We start from the raw sequence: 22,542 nt of genomic DNA, 5'->3' as shown, positions 1-22,542 counted from the left end.
TCTAAGACCTTGAAGCTGTCGTAGGATTTATCCTTTTTTTCTCTCTTTGCATTTGTAGGTACAGGAAGAGGACTGATGAGCAAGACAGCCCTGCGGGTGAGATTTTCTCTCTTACCTTGAAACCCAAAGTGGATGTTTCTGCTTGGTTTTGGGGTTCAAGTCAAATGAATGGAAAATATTTTAGACATACAAGTTTTTTTTTTAACTTAATGGAGGGCTTTGACTGCAGTTCTGTCAGAATTGTTTGCTGCACGCAAGAAACAAAGCCAGGGTCACAGCACACATTTCTTCGGCCGGCAGGTCGCGAGCCTGGGTGGGTGGTCCTGAGCCGGCGTGGTCCGGCCTCCATCAGCTCAGCTCCAGGGGTAGCTAGAGGGAGCAAGGGGTGAGGAGGGGCGGGCTTCCGCTCAGCCATGAGGTTCCAGCTGCATCTCACCTGCCAGCACCCAGTGAGGGCAAGAAGGGAAAGTGTGTTGGGGTGTGTGACTAGCCATCTCGGCCGCGGCAGCTTTTGTAAGTCTGATAGTGTTTTAAATGTGCTGAGGGTGGGCTGGGGCTGGAGGGGAGCTGCTCAAATCTGAGCCTCCGTAGTAAGTAGAACCCAGCAGCCCAGCAGGCAGGGGAGGCGACCTCCCAGCCTGTCCAGGGGTCCCCTTCCGCCGGGCGAGGCCCCTGGCCCTCTGGGCCTCGGTCTCCAAGGCTGGACAGCGAGCAGGGAAATGACAGCTGCTCTGCAAGGCCTGTTAGTTCTTACGTGCTAGTTAAAGGACATCCAACGCGCAGCTTTCTGTAGAGCTAGACATGAATTCCTTCTTTGCAATTATTTAAATTTTCTGTTTAAAAATTGTTTTATGTTTACTCCTTAATTTAGATAAAACCCAGCTGTGTCTGGGTTAACCTAAAGAATGGTAGCTTTTAAAGTTGTAATTCTATTATGCTATCGTAATTTTTTTTTTTCATTTTTAATTGTGGTACAATACACATAAAGAGTCGGACACGACTGAGCGACTGAACTGAACACATAACATAAAATTTACTATCAAAACCATTTTTAAGTGTGCGGTTGAATAGTCTTAAGTACATTCACCATTCACATTGCTGAGCAGTATTTTTCTTTTTGAGGGGTGGTATATGACTATTCTGTAGCAGGCTTTAAAGGTGAGAAATATACCTCTCATGAATATAGTGGTGACTATGGGTAGTTGTTGTTTGGATCAGGTAATGGTGTTTGGCAGTTACTTTACATGTACTTTGAATTGTGGCTTTTTCGCAAAAACTTTGAAAATTGAGATGTATTTTATATGTAGTGAAATACACACATTTTAAGTGTCCAGTTTGATGGGGTTTTGACGATGAAGACATTTATCTCAATTAAGATATAGAACATTGTGTTCAGAGGGTTTTTTTTTTGTTATTGACATGGGATGTCAGAGCAGGAAGGGATATTAGTGACCGTACCAACTCAAGTCTTTTTATTGTGTGTGAAGATAATTGTTCTTTAAAAAAGTTAAAAGAAAAAAAATTTTTGGTTGCACTGTCTTTGTTGATGCGCATGGGCTTTCTCTAGTTGCAGCGAGCGGGGGCCACTCCTTGCGTGGTGTGCTGGCCTTTCTGGTTGTGGAGCATGAGCTCTCCGTGTGTGGGCCTCAGCTGCTGGAGTGCATGAGCTTAGTTGCTCCGTGGCGTGTGGGGTCCTCCCAGACCAGGGACTGAGCCTGTGTCTCCTGCACTGGCAGGCACATTCTTAACCACTGGAGCACCGGGAAAGTCCCAGCTCAGTCTTGATTGACAGACAAGGAGACCAGAAAATGAAACCAGGAGACTTGCCTGATATGTTTAAACAACTTAGGTGTCAGTTATGATGAAAGCAAGATCTTTTATCTGGTTTCTTCAGTTCAGTTCAGTCACTCAATTGTGTCTGACTCTTTGCAACCCCATGGACTGCAGCATGCCAGGCCTCCCTGTCCATCACCAACTACCAGAACTTGCTCACACTCATGTCTGTTGAGTTGGTGATGCCATCCAACTGTCTCATCCTCTGTCCTCCCCTTCTCCTCCTGCCTTCAGTCTTTCCCAGCATCAGGGTCTTTTCCAATGAGTCAGTTCTTCATATCAGGTGGCCAGAGTGTTGCAGTTTCAGCTTCAGCATCAGTCCTTCCAATGAGTATTCAGGACTGATTTCCTTTAGGATGGACTGTTTGGATCTCCTTGCAGTCCAAGGGACTCTCAAGTCTTCCCCAACACAACAGTTAAAAAGCATCAGTTCTTCAGTGCTCAGCTTTCTTTATGGTCCAACTCTCACATCCATACATGACTACTGGAAAAACCATAGCTCTGACTAGATGGACTTTTGTTGATAAAGTAATGTCTCTGCTTTTTAATACGCTGTCGAGGTTGGTCATAGCTTTTCTTCCAAGGAGCAAGTGTCTTTTAATTTCATGGCTGCAGTCACCATCTGCAGTGATTTTGGAACCCAAAGAAATAATTTCTCACTGTTTTCATTAATTCCCCATCTATTTGCCATGAAATGATGGGACCGGATGCCATGATCTTAGTTTTCTGAATGTTGAGTTTTTTTTAAAAATTATTTTAATTGGAGGCTGATTACTTTACAATATTGTAATGGCTTTTGCCATACATTGACATGAATCAGCCATGGGTGTACATCTGTTCCCCATCCTGAACCCCCGTTCCCACCTCCCTCCCCATCCCATCCCTCAGCGTCATCACAGTGCACCAGCCCTGAGCATCCTGTGAATGTTGAGTTTTAAGCCAACTTTTTCACTCCTCTTTCACCTTCATCAAGAGCCTCTTTAGTTCTTCCTCACTTTCTGCCATAAGGGTGGTATCATCTGCATATGAGGTTATTGATATTTCTCCCAGCAATCTTGATTCCGGCTTGTGCTTCATCCAGTCCAGCTTTTCTCTTGATGTACTCTGCATATAAGTTAAATAACCAGGGTGACAATATACAGCCTTAACATACTCCTTTCCCGATTTGGAACCAGTCTGTTGTTCTATGTCTGGTTCTAACTGTTGCTTCTTGACCTGCAAACAGATTTCTCAGAAGGCACGTCAGGTGGTGTGGTATTCCCATCTCTTGAAGAATTTTCCAGTTTGTTGTGATCCATATAGTCAAAGGCTTTGACGTAGTCAATAAAGCAGAAGTAGATGTTTTCCTGGAACTCTCTTGCTTTTTCGATGATCCAGCGGATGTTGGCAGTTCCTCTGCCTTTTCTAAATCTAGCTTGAACATCTGGAAGTTCAAGTTCACGTACTTTTGAAGCCTGGCTTGGAGAATTTTGATCTTTACTTTGCTAGCATGTGAGATGAGTGCAATTGTGAACATTGTTTGAACATTGGCATTGCCTTTCTTTGGGATTGGAATGAAAACTGACCTTTTCTGGTTCTGTGGCCACTGCTGAGTTTTCCAAGTTTGCTGGCATGTTCAGTGCAGCACTTCCATAACATCATCTTTTAGGATTTGAAACAGCTCAACTGGAATTCCATCATCTCCATTAGCTTTGTTTGTAGTGATGCTTCCTAAGGCCCACTTGACTTCACATTCCAGGATGTCTGGCTCTAGGTGAGTAATCGCACCGTCGTGCTTATCTGGGTCATGAAGATCTTTTTTGTATACTTCTGTGTATTCTTGCCACCTCTTCTTAATATCTTCTGTTTCTGTTAGGTCCATATCATATTTGTCCTTAATTGCACCCATCTTTGCATGCAGTGTTCCCTTGGTATCTCTAATTTTCTAGAAGAGATCTCTAGTCTTTCCCATTCTATGGTTTTCCTCTATTTCCTTGCATTGATCACTGAGGAAAGTGAAAAATGAAGTTGCTCAGTTGTGTCTGACTCTTTGCTACCCCATGGACCATAGCCTACCATGCTCCTCCATCCATGGGATTTTCCAGGCAAGAGTACTGGAGTGGGGTGCCATTTCTTTCTCCAGAGGATCTTCCCAACCCAGGGATTGAACCTGGGTCTCCTGCATTGTAGGCAGACGCTTTACCATTTGAGCCACCAGGGAAGTCTTATCTCTCTCTGCTATTCTTTTGAACTGCGTTCAAATGGGTATACCTTTCCTTTCTCATTTGCCTTTTGCTTCTTTTTCAGCTATTTTAAAGGCCTCCTCAGACAACTGTTTTGCCTTTTTGCATTTCTTTTTTTTGGGGATGGTCTTGATCACTGCTTAATGCTTTATTTCTACTGGTCTAGTCCTTGATATCTTAATTTTTCTATGTTTCTATCTCAATGAGAGAAACTGAAAACTCTACTTTTGCAGGTGAACAAGTGAAATTCTTGTGCTGGAGGCTGACCTTGCCTTTTCTGCAGCTACTTGTCACAGATTATATGGCAAGGATGCCGTTTCTGGGAATAGACATCCAGGCATGCGCATTTCACTGGAAGAAATTTTTGGCGTGGTTTCTGTCTGTTGCCTGTAGGTGGCATTATTTCCTGGTGTAAGAACCTGAAGGAACACTGACTTGAGTCGCGGGAGAATTTCTGCATTCCTTTCTGATGGAAGGTTGAGTGGTGGTGGGTGTCAGTCACACAGTTAACCTCTAACTCTAGCTGGGGTTGTAGTGCCCGGCGTGGGAGCAGTCCTGCCGGCGTCTCCTGACGGCCCCGGGGAACCCGTCCGCTGGAAGGCTCTTCGGTCGTCTGTTGTTGGGCCCCGCTGGATTCTTAATAGATGATTGTGGAATCAGGGACTTCAGAAGATTCACTCAGGTCCTCCCCCAGGCACGGGTGTTCTAAACTTTACTTTCTTTCTGGTAAGGAGGGACAGACGGTTATCTCGTTGCCTGCGAGCTGCCTGCTCACCACGGACACAGTGATCAGAAGCTACTTAGGGGCGTACATTGCTAAGTAAGTGACCGCTCACCTGCTCATCTGGCGCGGATGTTTCTCTTTTCAAGTTTATATCGTCAGCAAGTATGTCAGCTTAGACATAGTCCATTAGGACCCAGTCCCTTTGTGAGGCTAGTATATATCAGAAGTGATGTGAGAAGTTTATTCTATGAAGTTGACTCTTAATTCATGGTAAACTGCATTTTTAAGGTTGTTAATAGGCTGCTTGGGAAGTAGATTTGAATCCAGAGCTGACCTTACTGAAAAATGAGGATTAAATGGGAGCATAGACATATCCACCATAACTGAGTGCCTTGACGCACAGCACTCCACTCCTCGACCGGTGTAGGTCTTGACAAATGTTATTTATGCTTTTAGTTTTCCCCTGACTGTACTTGCTTGAATACTCCTTCAGCTGTGAGGAGCTGTTGACAATATGAAGGAACTGGTTAGATCTGGCATAGAAGTGAGGAGGCCAGCATAGGAGCTGCAAACTATCTTCTGGCTTATGTTATAGGGAGGGTCTCTCTTTTGGGTGGGTTTCCGAGGAGAGATTGAGGAAGGTCCTCAGCATAAGAGGTTTCTAAATGATAAAGGTTGAAATATTGTATTGTTTCTCAACCCATGGTAAGCCCCTCTGGCTTACTTTTGTAAGAAAGCTGATATATTTTCATGAGCCTGAGTAGAGCCAAGGATGCTATTGGTATTAACATTTTTTGTGTTATGGGGTTTTGAGTAGAATGCATGGTTACATAGGAATCCATGTAATCTTGAAGGATTAATGAAAACTTTTCTAAATACACTCATGCAACATGAGCTCTTTTTATCTGTAATAAACAAAAATATAGCAATATATAATTTGCAATAGGATGGGTGAGTATAATACCAAAAACTTCAGAACTGTAACAGGTATATAATGAGCTTATTCAGTTTTCTGCCTGTGTTATTACTGCACAATGGAACTTTCCACAGTGATGGAAATGTTTCATGTTGAATTCTCCAGGATGGTAGCCACATATGGCCAACGAGCACTTGGAATGTGGCTCCCATGACTGGGAATTGAATTTTCAATATTATTTAACTAAAAAGCAAGAATTGGAATAGCTACAGGTGCCCAGTGGGTTCTTTGTCGAAATGGGGCACGTCTAGGTTCTTTCTACCAATTATTCCCTGTCTCCCCCAATTTTACATCCTTACTAAAGTGAAACAAGTGAAATTCCAGCAACAGCTTTAAAATTGGAGAATAGAGTTCAAAGCAAAGAGGTTTTTGCAGAAAGTAATCTCTTGCAAACAAAGCTGGAACTCAGGTTAGTGAGCCAGTTCTTGTATCAGTGTGGCTTGTTCATGGTCTTTGTACTGGGATGTGGTCCCAGGAGGAGGCTCTTGAGGAAGGAAGACCCTCTCTTGGATGCATTCGGTGAACATGGAGTGTACTGACCACTTGGCCACAGCCCCTCTGGAAGCAGAACTAAGCCCTCGGATGTCTGCATCTCTTGCTTATTGCATATTTTGAATGAAAGTAACTCTTCCAATCTGGATTTTCGTTTTAAAAGGTGGCAGCCTCCTCCATCTCCTCTGCTGGCTTTGTGTACCTTTTTAGTGTCAGAAAAGCACGCTGGGGATCGGTCTTCTTGGAAGCCTTACCTGGAGGTTTTACCAAAGGCCTACACCTGCCCAGTTTGTTTGGAGCCGGAAGTGGTGGATCTTCTCCCCAGCCCTTTGAAAGCAAAGGCCTGGGAGCAGAGAAGCCACGTGTGGGAGTTCTTTTCTTCTTCTCGAGGCTTTTTCTCCTCCCTGCAGCCTCTGTTTTCTGAGGCCGTTGAGAGCATCTTTAGCTACTGCGCCCTGCGGTGGGCCTGGTGCACCGTCAACACCAGGGCTGTGTACATGAAGCGCCCGCCGCGGCTGTGCCTTTCCCCAGAGCCAGACACTTGCGCACTCGCCCCCTACCTGGATCTGCTGAACCACAGCCCCGACGTCCAGGTGAGACATCCCCCGGGGGACCGGGTTCGGTTTCAGTGGGGCCATGTAGAACCTGCGACCGGAGGAGTGAGCAGAGCCCAGGGAACGGTGCAGCTGGTCAGCCTCCCTGCCGTGAGGTCAGGTAGGCTCCTGTCCTTCCTCCTGACCCTGTCTCCCCCTCCAAGCATCCTTTTGCCTTGCTCCAGTTCCCGACTCAGTTCTCCAGGCCTGCAGAGTCTGGTGCTGTGTCCCCTGGAGGGTCTGAGCCAGCAGCGCCCCATCCTTTCAGACCTCGGACCAAAGCCTCACTTGCTTTCCTGTCTCTTTCCCTTCCACACTCGGTGGCATGGCTCTCAGGGTTTAGCTGTGATCGCTGAGGGTCTCGCTCCTTTCCCTCGGAGCTCTGCGGCCTAAGACAGGGCTTTTACCTTGCACTTGGCGTAACCTCGGTGCTCAGCACAGAGCCTGGCCCGGAGGAGGTGTTCAGCCAGCAGTTTCTGACTGGATGGATACTTGTGGGAAATCATGACGGGATCCCGCTTTGGAAGTCAGCTAGAGACCTCTTCTTCCCCAGGCTTCTGCCCTCTCCTAAAGGAGAGGACTATATCCCCAGTGGACTGAGATCGAGGCAAACCAAAGAAATGCAGATGTGGCATTTTTTTCTCCATGTGAATAAATTCCGTGCTGAGGACTTGAAAGCTGCATCTTGCTTAAATGAATATGATCAGTTAATCTTTCTGGTTTTCTGCTTTGCTTTAAGAAATATGTTTTACACTTTGTTTTTTCTTCTAGGTAAAGGCAGCATTTAATGAGGAAACTCGCTGTTACGAAATTAGAACGGCTGCACGCTGTGGCAGACACAAGGAGGTTTTCATCTGCTATGGCCCCCACGATAACCACCGCCTGCTCCTGGAGTATGGATTTGTCTCCATCCGCAATCCTCATGCTTGTGTTTATGTCTCAAAAGGTTGGAACTGACTTTGGTTCTCATCACTAAGATAATTGGATTTCCTGCTGCCAATCTGGTTCTTTTTTTATAAAAATGATAAAACCTTAAGATGTGTATCAGTTACTTTCTCCTAGGTAGGGCTATCCTAATTCTTATTGACCATGCCATTTCAGTGTTGAAGTAAAAGCAACATAGTTTTGATCCATATTGAAGTTAAGAACTAAGAAAAGCTTCATTGCATTAGGTTGGACAGTAGAATGAAAACAAAGGAAAACTCCTAGGGAAATATAGTGACAAGAAATGGAAATTTTGTACTGAGACGTTGTCAAAGATAGAGCAGTGGGGGGCTTGACTGCCATGATGATCCACTGGCTAAGAACTTGCCTTGCGATGCTGGGGACACAGGTTTGATCCCTGATTGGGGAACTAAGATCCCACCTGCTGCAGGACAACTAAGCCTACATGCCACACCTAAAGACCCCGCATGACACAACGAAGATGCTGTGGGCCGCAACCAAGACCTGGTGCAGCTCCATAAATAAATGAATGTTGAAGAAAGAATGGGAGCACTGTAAAAAATAAAGTGCAGAATTAGAGAGTTCCAAGTAAAAAGGACTCATGAAATACCCATGTGTGTAATCACACTGCACCAATCACAGGATAAATGTTACACACAACCCTTGTTTGAAGGGGTTTAAGGCTGTGATAAAAAATGGAATCCATTTGTGTTGTTACTTAGCATCATTGTCATCATATTTTAAAAATACATATTAAAGTTGTAAAAATTCCAAATATAGTATTAAAAATAATACATGGAAGGCTGATTTATTCCCCCTTCTCTTAAAGCAGCAGAGAAGCAGTTTTCTAGACATTGAAGAAATGGCTGAGGCTTTACCGAGTGTATAATTTGAAGTAATTTTAATATAAGTTCAGTGGAAATAGAAACTTAGTCAAAGTGCTACCACTCCATCCTCTAGCTAGGGTAATAAAGTGTTTTTCAAAATGAAATAGGACAGCAAAAACTGGGTCTTGGCTGGGTCTCTTAGAAAGCTAGCTTTGAGACTAGCATTGTATTATCAGAATAACTTTTAGTATTGATGACCATGCAGTATCGATTTGTCAAATATTTTGAACAAAATTCACACTTTATTTTTTCATGTAAGGAAAAGAAATAAAAAAATTTTTATAAAAAATAGAAAAATCCTTCATTATCCTGTTACCCCAAAAAGCTTTGCTAATTTTCACATCATCATTTTTAGTTGGTTTGTGATTGCAATCACTAATATCCAGATAGTTTTGAATTCTGACTTTTAAAAACCCGAAGCCTGGAAACATTTCCTCATGATTGTCTGGAGCCTGTACTTCAGTGGGTGTGGCTTTCCACTGGCCCTGTCATGTCTTCATTCCCCGATTTTGGGGGTTGATTTGCTTTGTGGGAGCAGGAGCTGAGGTAGTGGATGTTTTGTCTGCTGTCTAGTAATTCTTGCAGCCTTTCAAGGGCTAAGTCATGACCTCATTGAGTTGGACCAAAAGACTAGATTTTTTTTTTTTTTTTGATGTGAGAGAGGTAAAATTGTTTACATGTGTCTTAATTGCTGATGGGATGGAAAGTAAGTTGAGAAGGGTCTCCCTTTTTGCCTGGATTTTATGCTCTACATCTCAGCCTGATTTTTTTTTTTTTAAATGCAGATATGCTTGTTAAATATCTTCTATCCACTGATAAACAGATGAACAAAAAGATTTCCATTTTGGAGGATCATGACTTTATAGAGTAAGTGTTTCTATCGAAATTTTTCCTTTAGGAAGTCTTGATGAAAAATTGAGAGTTCAGGTTTTGAAGGTGTGAGAGGCCTCCTGGCTCAGATCTGGTGACAGGTAGCTATTTATTGAGCGTTTACTGTATATAGTACACTGTGCTTGATGTATGGTGGGGCATACAACTAGGGGAAGATACTTGACAAGGGACTTTTCTGGGGACCTGAGATAGGGACTTGACGTCTTAAATGATTGTATGTACTGACTGGTGGCCCTGTGTGCTTGTTGCTGACATGCAGTCAGGCAGTGTGGCATCGCTCCTGCAAGCCAGCCTGGCCGTCAGCCACCCAGCAACTGCGTGCAGGCTCTTGGGATGGGAGGTGCTGAGGTGATTGATTACACACCAAATGGGATAAACTGGGTTTGAGACGACCCCCCCCCTCCGCCCCCGCCTTGCAGATTTTCCTTAGATAAAACTGAGTTCTCAATAGTCCAGCAGCAGAGTGAGGCCCAAGCTAGCTGTGATGCCACTGTGGTTTGATCCTCGGGATAACCCAGACTTTTCTTCATCCGTCTCACTAGGGTCTCCTCATCTAGCTTCAGCTTCTTACCATATCGAAAGAGCTTTCTAGTTAAGTATTGGCAGACCCACTTTTCTCTTTTGTCTTTGTGACTAAGACTGTGGGCTGCACCATGTTTAATGGCCCCTTTAAAAAAATGTGTGGCCCTTGAGCCATTTACTGGGATGTAATGAAGTGTCACAATGACGGATTTGTCGTTTTTTAAAATTAATTTTTATTTTGTATGGGAGTGTAGTTGATTTACATTGTGTTAGTTTCATGTGCAGGACACAGATTCAGTGATCGATACATAACCTGTCCTTTTTCTGCTTTAGGAATCTGACCTTTGGATGGGATGGACCGTCTTGGCGGTTGCTCACAGCTCTTAAATTGTTATGTCTGGAAGCTGAAGAATTGTAAGTACCCTGTCTGTTGGTCACCAGCTGCCGCTACAATTTGGACATAACTTTGGCTTTTGTTTTGGCCGACACTCAAACGCCTTGTTTCAGAGGAGAAAGAAACGCCCTTGTATACTGGGGCTGCTTATTCTTCGTGTGGGCTTCCCAGGTGGCACTAGTGGTAAAGAGCCCGCCTGTCAGTGCAGGAGATCATGAGACGCGGGTTCAATCCCTGGCTCCGGAAGATCCCCTGGAGGAGGGCATGACAGCCCACTCCAGTGTTCTTGCCTGGAGAATACCATGGGCCGAGGAGCCTGGTGGGCTACAGCCCATGGGATTGCAAAGAGTCAGAAACAACTGAAGCGACTTAGCATGCACATTCTTTGTGTAACTTGCCCCGCGTGGGGAATGTCTAGCTTTCTACGGTTTCTGGAAGTGTCTGGTTTTAGAGTCATAATCTGAGTGCACAGTCCTGAGAACTGGTCTCTCTACAGATATTCACTCCCCGCCCCCCCACCCCAACCCGGATGACCTGCAGTTAGCTGTTCAGGCTGAACACTTAAGAAAGTGTGCGCACTGACGCTGGGCACAGGAAAATCTCTTGAGTAGGTAGGTTTTCCCCCAGAAGCTGACAGGGCTCCTGAGCACGGGCCCCGCCCGGTTCCGTCTTGAGGGCAGACCCTGACCCCTGCTGAGGAGAGCCCTGGGTGTCTCCGGAGGGCAGGCAGGTAGCGGAGCCCCCGCTGGAGACGCGCGTCCCGGTCGGGTCCTCAGCACTCCCGGGAGGCTGCTGGTCCTCCCCTTAGCGTGGGAAGCGTAGTCAGAGGCCTGCGCTGTGCGCCCCGGAGCCCCCGCCGCTACTCAGCAGAAGCTCAGGTGAGAGAAACCGCCGGGGGCACTTCCTGGAGGGGGCGGAACCCGTCCTCGAGCTGTGGGAACGATTCGGTGCCTTGGCGCCGAGACGAGCCCTCAGGTCGGCACCCGGAAGCACCGGTGCTCCTTCCGGTCACGCCTGTGACGTTGCCTACGTTTCCCTAGGGAATCAGGGAGAGAAAAACCACCCCCTCCGGGTTTCCACACCAGAAACCGTGTGTTTCTTCTCAGTAGACGCTGAATTCTGTATCCGACACACTGCCTTCGTCTTGTTGCTTGCTAGAAAACTCAGGCAAATCAGTGATCCGTTGTAGTGTGCCGGATTTTGAGGCATGTGGGTCATCACCGACTCATTCCTGACTCGCCTTCTCATCTTTCCTTCCCACGTCTTTCCTTTGTCTTGTTTTCCCCATCCATTCGTCTTCCGTTTCATTTTATCTCATGTGTACCCACTACGTAAGTTTCTTTGCATCTTCCTTGGAAAAAGATACGAGTGGTTTTTCAAGACATGTCAACCTCGGATTTAAAAAAAGCAACTGGATGTTTCCCAGGGGTCCTGCTGAGGGCTCTTTCCTTCCCTTGGAGTCCTTTTTTTTTCGCCCCTAAAAATTTTTGTTTATTTAATTACTGGCTGTTCTGGGTCTTCGTTGTGGCAGGAGGGCCTTCTCTCGTTGAGGAGAGCTGGGGCTGCTCTCTCTAGTTGCGGTGCATGGACTTCTCATTGGGCTGGCTGCTTGTTGCAGAGCCCGGGTTCTAGGGCCCTCGGGCTTGTATAGTTGCGGTGCACGGTCTCAGCAGTTATGACTCAGGCGCTAGAGCATGGGCTTAGTAGTTGTGGTACATAGGCATAGCTGCTTGGAGGCACGTGGGATCTTCCCAGCCCCGGGATCGAACCTGTGTCCCCTGCATTGGCAGGAGGATTCTTAACCCCTGGACGACCAGAGAAGCCGTCCCTTGGAGTTCTTTCTGACTGACTGGAGCGGTGTGGCAGAGGAAGCGTGCATTTGGGATTCTGCCTGATCGGTGTTTGCACACTTATTTCTGCCTCTCATTAGCTCTGTCACTTTAGGCTCAGTTCCTTACTGTTCTGGATTCTCAGTTTGTGTCTAAAAGATGGGGATAATAATGCTTTCTTTGCTGGGCAGTCATGAGGGTTAAGACAGATAGCAGTTGCATAGGAAACGCTGTGCCCAGCACTTAGCAATGTCCTTTCTTCCTCCCTTCCTCCCTCTCCTCCCTCCCTCTCCTCCCTCCTTTCCTAAGAACCTGTCGGCTCCTGAGGTTGCCACCATTGTCTCTAAAGCTAAAGACATCTGAGACTTTATATATTTGTGTGACTTGGCTGTGGGGAATTTCTCAGCAACTTCTGTGCCCTGCACTCAAAAGGTGCAGCCCTCACCTGTCTCTTCTTCCTCGGCCGCGTCCACATCCATGTTCTTTGCATCCGGAACCTGTCCACTCCGCTTCCTCCCTCTTTGTGCTTCTTCCCGGCATGTTGATTTTGGCCTGGCCACCTCCTGCTCGGTGTCTTGCCTACCCGGGCACAGCAGCACTGTTCTGCCTGCAGAAAGTTGTGTCCCCACCAGCCACCGAGCCCCATTTCCTACAGACTTTCTTAGTATAAAATTGGCATGACCTGCATGGTGAAAAAGACTTCATGGTAGATTCCTCTTTTCCATCTGTTGAGCATTTTACTTGGTGAAACATGTCGTGTGTTGAGTTTGTTGTCTTTTTTTTTTTTTTAGTGACAGGAGATGCTGTCATTTGAAGAAAATACCCCCCCCCCCCCCCCCACTCCGTGCCTTTGCTCCTTAGTCTGTGGTCCTCTGGCTCTGGACTCACCTTCTTATCTGTCCTCTGTTCTCTCCCTGTGGCAGGTGGATGTGGCTCCGCTTACTCGTGAGCCAAAGGACTGTGATGCTAGTAAAACTCAGCTTCTTGCTTCTGATCCTCAGGATTCCTTGTTTCTTGTCTACTGTGTCTGCTTCAACTCAGGACCTGCACATTGGCAGGAGGTTTGAGGGATTGTGCTGATGGGATGAGTTTTATTATGTTTTTGGAAAAATAAGACAAGTGTTGTGTTGAAGTGGAAAAGTCTTTATTTTTGAGAACTTCCTGAAATGACCTTGAACATTTTTGGTTCTAGTACATGCTGGAAAAAAGTACTTCTTGGGGAAATAATTTCTGATACAAATGAGAAGACAAGTTTGGACGTAGCCCAGAAAATATGCCGTTATTTCATAGAGGAGACTAATGCTGTGCTTCAAAAGGTATTATTCAGGAATACCTCATTCTTAAGTGTTTTGATTGAGAAGTTGTTTTGTAACTTGTTGGATAGGAATAGTCCACCTTATTGGGGTGCTGTTAATGCCTTAGTAAATAAGTGCTGATGTAATCTGTGTTTTTGACTATTTACATGTGTTTATACCATTTAGTGGTCTTCCCAGGTGGCGCTAGTGGTAAAGAACCCACCTGCCAGTGCAGGAGATGTAAGAGACACGGGGTTCCAACCCTTGGGTGGGGAAGATCCCCTGGAGGAGGGCCTGGCAACCCACTCCTGTATTCTTGCCTGGAGAATCCCATGGACAGACTAGCCTGGCAGGCTGCAGTCCATGGGGGTCACAGAGTCGGACACAACTGAGCGACTTAGCACACAGCACATACATACCTTTTAGTAGGTGAATTAGTGCATGAATTCTTTTTCACAGATTTTTAAGGTACTCTTTTCCCCTTTGTGTGGTGAATGTTTTAATTAAATGAGGGATCAGCGCATTTGAATGAAAACATTACTGGGATTAAAAAATGATTTTATTGAACCTTGGAGACATTGTGTTGTGTGAAATAAACCAGGACATGAAAAGACAGATACTGTATGATTCCAATTAAATGAGAGGTCTGGTATTCCAGAATTTATGGAGACAGAAAGCAGACTAGTGGTTCCCAGGGATTTGGGGAGGGGGAGGTGGGGAGTTAATGTTTAATGGGTGCGGTTTCTGTTTGGGAAGATGAAAAAGTCCTGGTGATGGATGGTGGCTGTGGTTTCACAACACTGTGAATGTCCTTACTGCCACTGAATCGTGCATTTAAAACTGATCAGGGTCTTAAATCTTACGTGTATTTTACTACACTAAAAAGAACATTTAAAAATAACTTCTAGGTTTCTCGCATGAAGGATGAAGAAGTGGCTTTGATGAACCAATTGACTTTGGTAGAAACACTGCGGACCGAAGAGTTGAAGATTCTCCAGGCCTCTGCCAAGGTCCTGATCACCTTGCAAACAGCTTTTACATAACACACTTCACCACGTGCATAAGGTCACCTCCTCTGGTGGGTGTGACTTCTTTCCACATTTTTTAACTCAGGTTTATTTTATATGGACTCACTGAGAGTCACCGAAGAGTTTCTATTAAACAGTTACCTGCTCAGTCCTATCCCTGTGCTTCTGTCTGTCTGTGGGGGGCAGTGGCTGCTTGGGGACGTGGAGGCACTCAGCAGGTGCTGGATGATCCCGGGGCCCTGAAATGGTTGGTGAGGGCGTTGTGCTGCCTGTCCCACTGGCCCTTCTGATGCCCGTGGGGTGACTCGAGGTCAGTCCTGGAGGAAGATGGCTGAGCAAAGTGCGACCTGGAACGTGGAGGGGAGGTTGGGACGGAGCCAGGGTCGGCCCGGGCTCTGTGTGTGCTAACAAGAGGCTGTGCTGCTTTGTGCTCAGAGCCCCGCACCACACCCCAAGCATTCTGGCTTTTGAAGTGGGCTTGTGGGCAAGCTACAGCCATCCCGGGACTCAGCTGCCCTGAGCTGGAGTGACTCACTTTGAATTTTTCACCCTTGATTGAACATCTGAAAATGAGGTTGTTGGATTGGGATGGGGGGGTGGTTCCCTGTGCTCGTGGGGTGGAGGAGCCAGCACGGGGTGCTCCCACCCAGCGGCGGGGTGGAGGAGCCAGCACGGGGTGCTCCCCCCCCCCCCCCCGCCTTCTCCCCCTCCCCTCCCCCTCTCCAGTCTTCCCTCTGTTTACAGTTTTTTCCGGAATGTGTTTGAATCTCTGCTCAGCCGGTGTCCTCCCCTCACCATTCTTTGTCGGTCCCTCCGTCGTGTCTGACTCTGTGAGACCCCGTGGGCTGCAGCCCACCAGGCTCCCCTGTCCGTGGGATTCTCCAGGCAAGAACACTGGAGTGGGTGGCCATTCCCTTCTCCAGGGCATCTTCCTGACCCAGAGCTTGAACCCGGGTCTCCTGCATCACAGGCAGATTCTTCATCGTTTAAGCCACCAGGGAAGGCCATTGTTGGTGGTGGGGTTTTGACTCCTTTCTCCTGCTGCTTTTCTTTGTTCTAATGGGGGTGTTGGGAGGAATCAGAGGTCAAGTTTTGTGCTCGGGGCTCATCCCGCACAGCTCTGGTAGCTCTGTTCCCGGGATCTTCCCCGTGCAGGCTCTCCCTGGGGGTCCCAGCCCCACCCTGCACAGCTCGGCCGCAGTGGGGCCCTCTGCTTGGCTCAGGGACTGTGTGTAGGGAGACCGACCTAGGACAAAACGGGCATGCTTTAACCTTGATCCTTACCAGACAGTATTTTTTAGCCTTTTTAGGATTGGGGTGGGAAGGGGACGTGTCCCCTCCTCAGGCCTCAGCAGTCTTTGGTCTCAGGGACCCCTGGATAAGTCAGAAGAAGGGGGACTTGCAGAGAAGCTGGGGCCCTGAGGTTGGGGAGGGATGCTACCCACCCCTGTTGCCACTGTGCTGGGCACCTCGGGAGTCAGAGTTAGAAATAAAACATCTTCACTGTTGTATCGTGAACCCCTTTCCCTGTTCATAGATGCAGTTGGTGTTGCGTTTGTTTTTTAATAGCTGCATCGTGTTCAGGATATGCTCTACCATGCATTTGCCAACTTTCTTGGTAAAATTGTAAATATTTTTGTAAACTAGTAAATAATGAAGCTTTTGGGGCATTTGTCCAAGCTGTAGGACACAGCAGTCATAGACGGCGTGCAGACATAAACGCATGGTGTGTCCTAGTGAAGCTTGACTCACGCTCAGGCCATGGGCCACGGCGCACTGGCCCTGCACTACACCGTCATTTATTTTCCTGTTCTGTCTTTGTAGACATTTAGGACCTAAATATATTAATTCTTGGACTTCCCGAGTGGGTAAAGAACCTGCCTGCCAATGCAGGAGACATAAGAGATGTGGGTTTGATCTCTGAGTTGGGAAGATCCCCCTGGAGATGGGAATGGCAACCCATGCCAACATTCTCGCCCAGTAAATCCCGTGGATGGAGGAGCCTGGTGGGCTGCAGTCCATGGGTTCGCAGAGTTGGACCTGACTAAGTGAGTGAGCGCACACATACTAATTCCTGCTTGTAGATGCTTTACACCTTTTGAAACTAAAGCCTCCCCTTGACAAGAAAAACTTGATAGACCCCTGTGGTAATTGTGTGCTTTCGTTGTCCATGATTAGAAAAAATGGACAGTGACAAGAAACAACCACTCAGACCTTTGCAAATGAGAACTATTTCATCATCTGCAACAGATCTACCCTCGTTTGGAAAGAAAACAGTAGTCTAACAAGAACCTACTGGGGACACAGAGACCGCTCCTCAGTCCTCTGTACTGACCATTACGGGAAAAGAGTCTTAAAGAAAAGAATGTGTATATGTGTGCATGTGTGCATATCACTGTTTCGCTTTGTGTACAGCAGGAACCAACACGACATTGTAAACCAACTATGCGCCAATAAAAATTAATTGGAGAAAAACCGCAGTAATATAAGACCGTCAGTGTGCAGATGGTGCTTGGTGTGGAAATGCATTCCGACTCCTGCCAAGCCTCGCGTGGCTCCTGGTGGACAGTGTGGCCCACAGGGTGGATCGCAGGCAGGCCTCCCCGGGCTCGTCCGTGCCGGCCTCTGAGGGCCACAGCGGTTGGCCCGCGTGGGGCAGCGCTGTGTCTTCCACCAGCGGCGCCGTCTGCGCCCTTCTCTCACTCACCGCCCCTCCCCCATCACCATTTTTTTTTGTTTTCTCTTTCCTAGGCCGTGGCCGGCCTGAGGTTCCTGACACTCCTGCCCTTGTCGGTGTCTGGTTCCAGAGTTTGTGGTTGGTAAACCTCCGGCTGCTGACTGGCTGAGGGGACAGACGCCAAGAGGTTAAGGATGGTTTGAGGCAGTCCTTGAATCTTTCAAGCTAGACATAGAGGAGGCTTGCTTCAGACTGAAGCTGGAAACGGAATGACCTTTCAGGAAACCAGGGCTATAATTCCATGAAGACGGCTTTCATCAAAGCACCTGGACACCCCTTCGAAGGGGCCATTGGCACAGAAGTGAGGGATTTATTTTAGCCCCTCGGTTGGTAAACAGCGGCTACATTCTGTGGTAGATTAGTGTGGGGCAGTAAGTTTTGTCCCGAGGAGGAAGTATAACAAAACCTATTCTGGTTTATCAGCTGACGTTTGAATGTAGAGCTTTGTCAGGAATGCCACCCTGTGGGTTTACTGGAAAAGAGCTTTGTTTTGCAGATCCAGGAGGTCACGTGTGAGTTAAAGGGAACAAGGTTAGGAGGAAGGCCTGATGTAACTTTTCTGTGTCCCTGCCAGTGTATCACGCACACCAGTGTCGTCGTACCACAGGCAGCAAAGCAGTGTGCTACACACCAGTGTCACCTACAGTATTGTCATACTAGACACTACAATGCAGTGTACCACACACACCTGTGTGACTGTACCACAGACCTCATACCACACACTACGATGCAGTGTACCACACACACCTGTGTGACTGTACCACAGACACCATACCACACACACCTGTGTGACTGTACCACAGACACCATACCACACACACCTGTGTGACTGTACCACAGACCTCATACCACATACTACGATGCAGTGTACCACACACACCTGTGTGACTGTACCACAGACACCATACCACACACACCTGTGTGACTGTACCACAGACACCATACCACACACACCTGTGTGACTACCACAGACAGCATACCACACACACCTGTGTGACTGTACCACAGACACCATACCACACACACCTGTGTGACTACCACAGACAGCATACCACACACACCTGTGTGACTGTACCACAGACCTCATACCACACACACCTGTGTGACTGTACCACAGACCTCATACCACACACACCTGTGTGACTGTACCACAGACCTCATACCACACACACCTGTGTGACTGTACCACAGACCTCATACCACACACACCTGTGTGACTGTACCACAGACCTCATACCACACACACCTGTGTGACTGTACCACAGACCTCATACCACACACACCTGTGTGACTGTACCACAGACCTCATACCACACACACCTGTGTGACTGTACCACAGACACCATACCACACACTACGATGCAGTGTACCCCACACACCTGTGTGACTGTACCACAGACGTCATACCACACACTACGATGCAGTGTACCACACACACCTGTGTGACTGTACCACAGACCTCATACCACACACTACAATGCAGTGTACCACACACACCTGTGTGACTACCACAGACGTCATACCATGTAGTACAATGCAGTGTACCACACATACCAGTCATTGTGTTACAGACATCATTCCATAGACAACAGTGAAGTGTACCACACACACACCAGTGTGATTGTATCAGACAACAATGTCATACCACATATAACAATGCAGTGTACCACACACAACAGTGATTGTATCACAGACAACAATGTCACAGACCACAATGTCATATCACATACAACAATGCGATGCATCACACACACACAGCAGTGTCACTGTATCACAGTAATGTCACACCACACACAATGCAGTGTACCTTGCACACCAGTGTTGTAGTACCCAGGCAACAATGCAGTGTACCCTGTACAACAGTGGCATCTGCTCTCTAGGGCTGTTCCCTCTCACCTTGCAGAGGAGATTTCTGTCTTTATCATTCTGCTGTAACCTTTCCTTGAGGAATGGATTTCTTGTTTAATTTCTTTCTGTCCCATGTAGTTTTAACACTAGGCTATGACTAAATTAAATTATTAATTAAAATTTTAATTTATTTTTAAAATAAATTTATCAATAAATTATAAAACCGCTCACAAAAATAGAGTACGATTTGATAAAAACGTAAGTGTACTGCTTCACCCCCACTAGCACAGCAATCTCAAGGGTGGATAACAACAGGTGTGGAGGATGTGGAGACGCTGAGAATGGGACCTCGTACACTGCTGGTGGAAAGGGAAGTGGTGCAGCTGCTTTGGAGACCATTTGGCAGTGGCTCAGACGGTTAATAAGCATATATGTTACTTTATGACCCAACACTTCCCTTTTTTAGGTACATACCCAAGAGAATTGGAAATGTACGTCCACATCAAAGCCTGAGCATGAATATTCGTAGCTGCCCCAAACCCAAATGTCCGTCAGTGGATGAATGGATAAATCAATGCGGTCTGCCCGTCAAGTAGAATGTTACCATAGAAGGAGTGAAGTACTGACACATGCCACATGGATGGAACTTAGCAACATTACGCTGAATAAAAGAATCCAGTCATGAATCTCTAGACATGGAGGGCGGTTCCCTGGTTGCTCAGTCCGTAAAGAATCTGCTTGCAGTGCAGAAGACCTGGGTTTGATCCCTGGGTCAGGAAGATCCCCTGGAGAAGGGAATGGCGACCCACTCCAGTATTCTTGCCTGGAGAATCCCATGGACAGAGGAGCCTGGAGGGCTACAGTCCATGGGGTTGCAAGAGTTTGACACAAATTAACGACTAAACCACCACCTCGATGTGGAAAGTAGACAGGAGGGATTGGAGGGTGACAGCTAAAGAGTTCGGGGTTTCTTTGGGGCTGATGAAAAGATTCTAAAATTGATTGTGGTGATCGTTGCACAACTCTAAATATACTAAAACCCCTTGAATTATAAACTTTAAATGGGTGAATTGTATGGCATGTAAGTTATATTTCAGTAAAGCTAGTTTTAAAAATACAGGGTTGGGGACTTCCCTGGGTGTCCACTGGTTAAGCATCCGCCTGCTAATGCAGGGGGCACACTTTCGATCCTTGGTCTGGGAGGATCCCACATGCCAGGGGATGACTAAGCCTGTGCACCACAATGACCGAAGGCCGGCTCTGCGACGAGAGAAGCCACTGCAATTGAGGAGCCCCAACATTGCAACTAGAGCCGTGGGTAGCCTGTGGGTAGCAATGAAGACCCAGCACAGTCAAAAAATAAATAAAATATAGCATTAGTACTTATTGGAAAATTCTGTCCGTCTTTTCATGCCCAGCTAACTCTTTCACAGGCAGGACTGAGTGCATGCTAAGTTGCTTCAGTCGTATCTGACTCTTTGAGGCCCCATGGACTGTTGCCCACCAGCTTCCTCTAGAATTTTCCAGGTGAGAAAGCTGGAGTAGGCTGCCATTTCCTCCTCCAGGGGATCTTCCTGACCCATCTCTCACATCTGCATTGGCAGGCGGGCTCTTTACCACGAGAGCCACCTGGAAAGCCAGGCCTGGAGTCTGTCAATCTGAGGATGATGGTAACACCCTGGCGCTGTTAGGCCCTGTGACCCGTGCGTGACGTTTATCACCCTCTTTAATCCTTAAAACCATCTGTGAGGTGATCCCTTCCTGGTTTTGTAAATCTGGAAGCGGAAGTTCAGAGAGGTCACAGCTGGGGTCACAGAGCTAGGAGTCCCTCCACCCCCACTCTCCTAAGATTCATGCTGCACAGCCGTTCGTGAGACAGGCCGGCTTCCGTGGGCACCTGCCCTCGCCCGATCAGAGCCTCCTGCAAGCCAGGTGCGGCTGGAGTGGTCTCCCTGGGACGAATGGTCTCCCCGGAACGAACACTGGGAGGGCTGGGTTCTGCAGTCCTGCTGTCGAGCACCCTCCCTCCAGGCTTGGACCACCAGCTCCCCTTGACAGACAAGAGAGCCCTCCATACAAGAAAGCTCAGACTCAGAGCCCCTGACTTCACACTGACCCCAAGAGGGTGTGTTACGAGCCACATTTTCTAGAAAACCTGGGCTTCCCAGGTGGCTCAGTGAAAAAGAATCCGCCTGCCAATGCAGGAAATGGGGGAGATGCGGGTTTGATCCCTGGGTTGGGAAGATCCCCTGGAGGAGGAAATGGCCACCCCAGTGCAGTATTCCTGCCTGGAGAATCCCCTGGACAAAGGAGCCTGGTGGGCTAGAGTCCATGGGGTCACAAAGAGTCGGACACAACTGAACACGGCATGGCTTCGGCTATAGAAAAGGAAACAGGCTCTGCAGAGAGGGGACAGGTTAGTGTGGGGTGATGTGCTCTCTGCCACAGGCAGGTGGGGCCTTCATGAGGCTCATGTTTGCCAGGCCGGGTGCCCTGACTGACATCAGAAAAAGGTGGCAGGAGCCCAGCCCAAACCCACTGAGTCAGCCTCAAGGGGGCCAGGGGTGGGGTTCCAGGAACGTGTATTTGCTGAGCTCCTGGGGGACCTCAGGCTGTGTTGGCTGCAAAGTCCTAACCTTGAGATGTCAGAGGAGTCCTGTGCCCTCACCCTGAGCCCTGGTCTTCCCAGGGCTTCCTGCAGTTATCATTCTGTGGACTCTTGATGTGACGTGTTGGGCGGTGAAGTCGCTCAGTCATGTCTGACTCTTTGCGACCCCATGGACTGCAGCCTACCAGCCTCCTCCATCCATGGGATTTTCCAGGCAGGAGTACTGGAGTGGGTTGCCATTGCCTTCTCCAGGGGAATGTTCCTGATCCAGGATCGAACCCGGGTCTCCCGAATTGCGGGCAGACGCTTTACCATCTGAGCCACCACGGAAGCCCTGTGTTGGGCAGACCTGACCCTAAATTGGGTGTCTCCAACACTGAGCCTCTGAATATGTGTCACATCAGAGGACTGGGGCGGGAGACGTCCTCGGGGTGATCCACTCTGACCCCTTACTTTGTGGGTGGAGCCCCCAGGCCTTGAGGAGCTTGCTCTGGGCCGAGGACTTAGCATCAGCAGCCACATTTTCTTGTCATTTCTAGTGGTTTCTCCCCTTTCCTGCGTCCTCCCTCTAGAGTATAAGATCAGACACAGCCCTGGAGGAACTCCCCGAGCTGTATTCTGGGAAGAAGCAGAAAGCGGGAGCCAGGCACTGGAGGAGAAAGGGGAGTGGTAGTGTCAGCCTTGAAGGGTCCAGGGACTCATAGAAGCCTCTGTCATC

The 22,542-nt window shown here is 47.7% G+C and overlaps 1 protein-coding gene and 1 non-coding gene across 14 annotated transcripts in view; one reads left to right on the top strand and one right to left on the bottom strand.

The window, feature by feature from the left end:
* Nucleotides 1-14,785, top strand: part of SETD4 (SET domain containing 4) — a 102,849-nt gene extending 88,064 nt beyond the window's left edge. For 11 of the 13 annotated variants that reach the window (XM_020913811.2, XM_020913787.2, XM_020913793.2 and 8 more), the window contains 9 exons: nt 59-96; nt 4,787-4,875; nt 6,411-6,840; nt 7,612-7,786; nt 9,458-9,539; nt 10,419-10,499; nt 13,232-13,369; nt 13,501-13,624; nt 14,512-14,785. In XM_020913811.2, the coding sequence (XP_020769470.2) occupies nt 59-96; nt 4,787-4,875; nt 6,411-6,840; nt 7,612-7,786; nt 9,458-9,539; nt 10,419-10,499; nt 13,232-13,369; nt 13,501-13,624; nt 14,512-14,646 (1,292 nt within the window). In that variant the 3' untranslated portion in view covers nt 14,647-14,785. The remainder of the gene's footprint in view (nt 1-58; nt 97-4,786; nt 4,876-6,410; nt 6,841-7,611; nt 7,787-9,457; nt 9,540-10,418; nt 10,500-13,231; nt 13,370-13,500; nt 13,625-14,511) is intronic. The other 2 variants (XM_020913839.2, XM_070466952.1) reach the window with 2 other exon arrangements.
* TRNAC-ACA (transfer RNA cysteine (anticodon ACA)) lies at nt 3,962-4,033 on the bottom strand. Its single transcript has one exon. It is a non-coding gene; the product is annotated as a tRNA-Cys (tRNA).
* Nucleotides 14,786-22,542: the final 7,757 nt, after the last annotated feature.

Source organism: Odocoileus virginianus, chromosome 4, assembly GCF_023699985.2.
Source record: "Odocoileus virginianus isolate 20LAN1187 ecotype Illinois chromosome 4, Ovbor_1.2, whole genome shotgun sequence".
NCBI lineage: Eukaryota > Metazoa > Chordata > Mammalia > Artiodactyla > Cervidae > Odocoileus > Odocoileus virginianus.
This window is presented reverse-complemented; position numbering and strand designations above follow the sequence as displayed.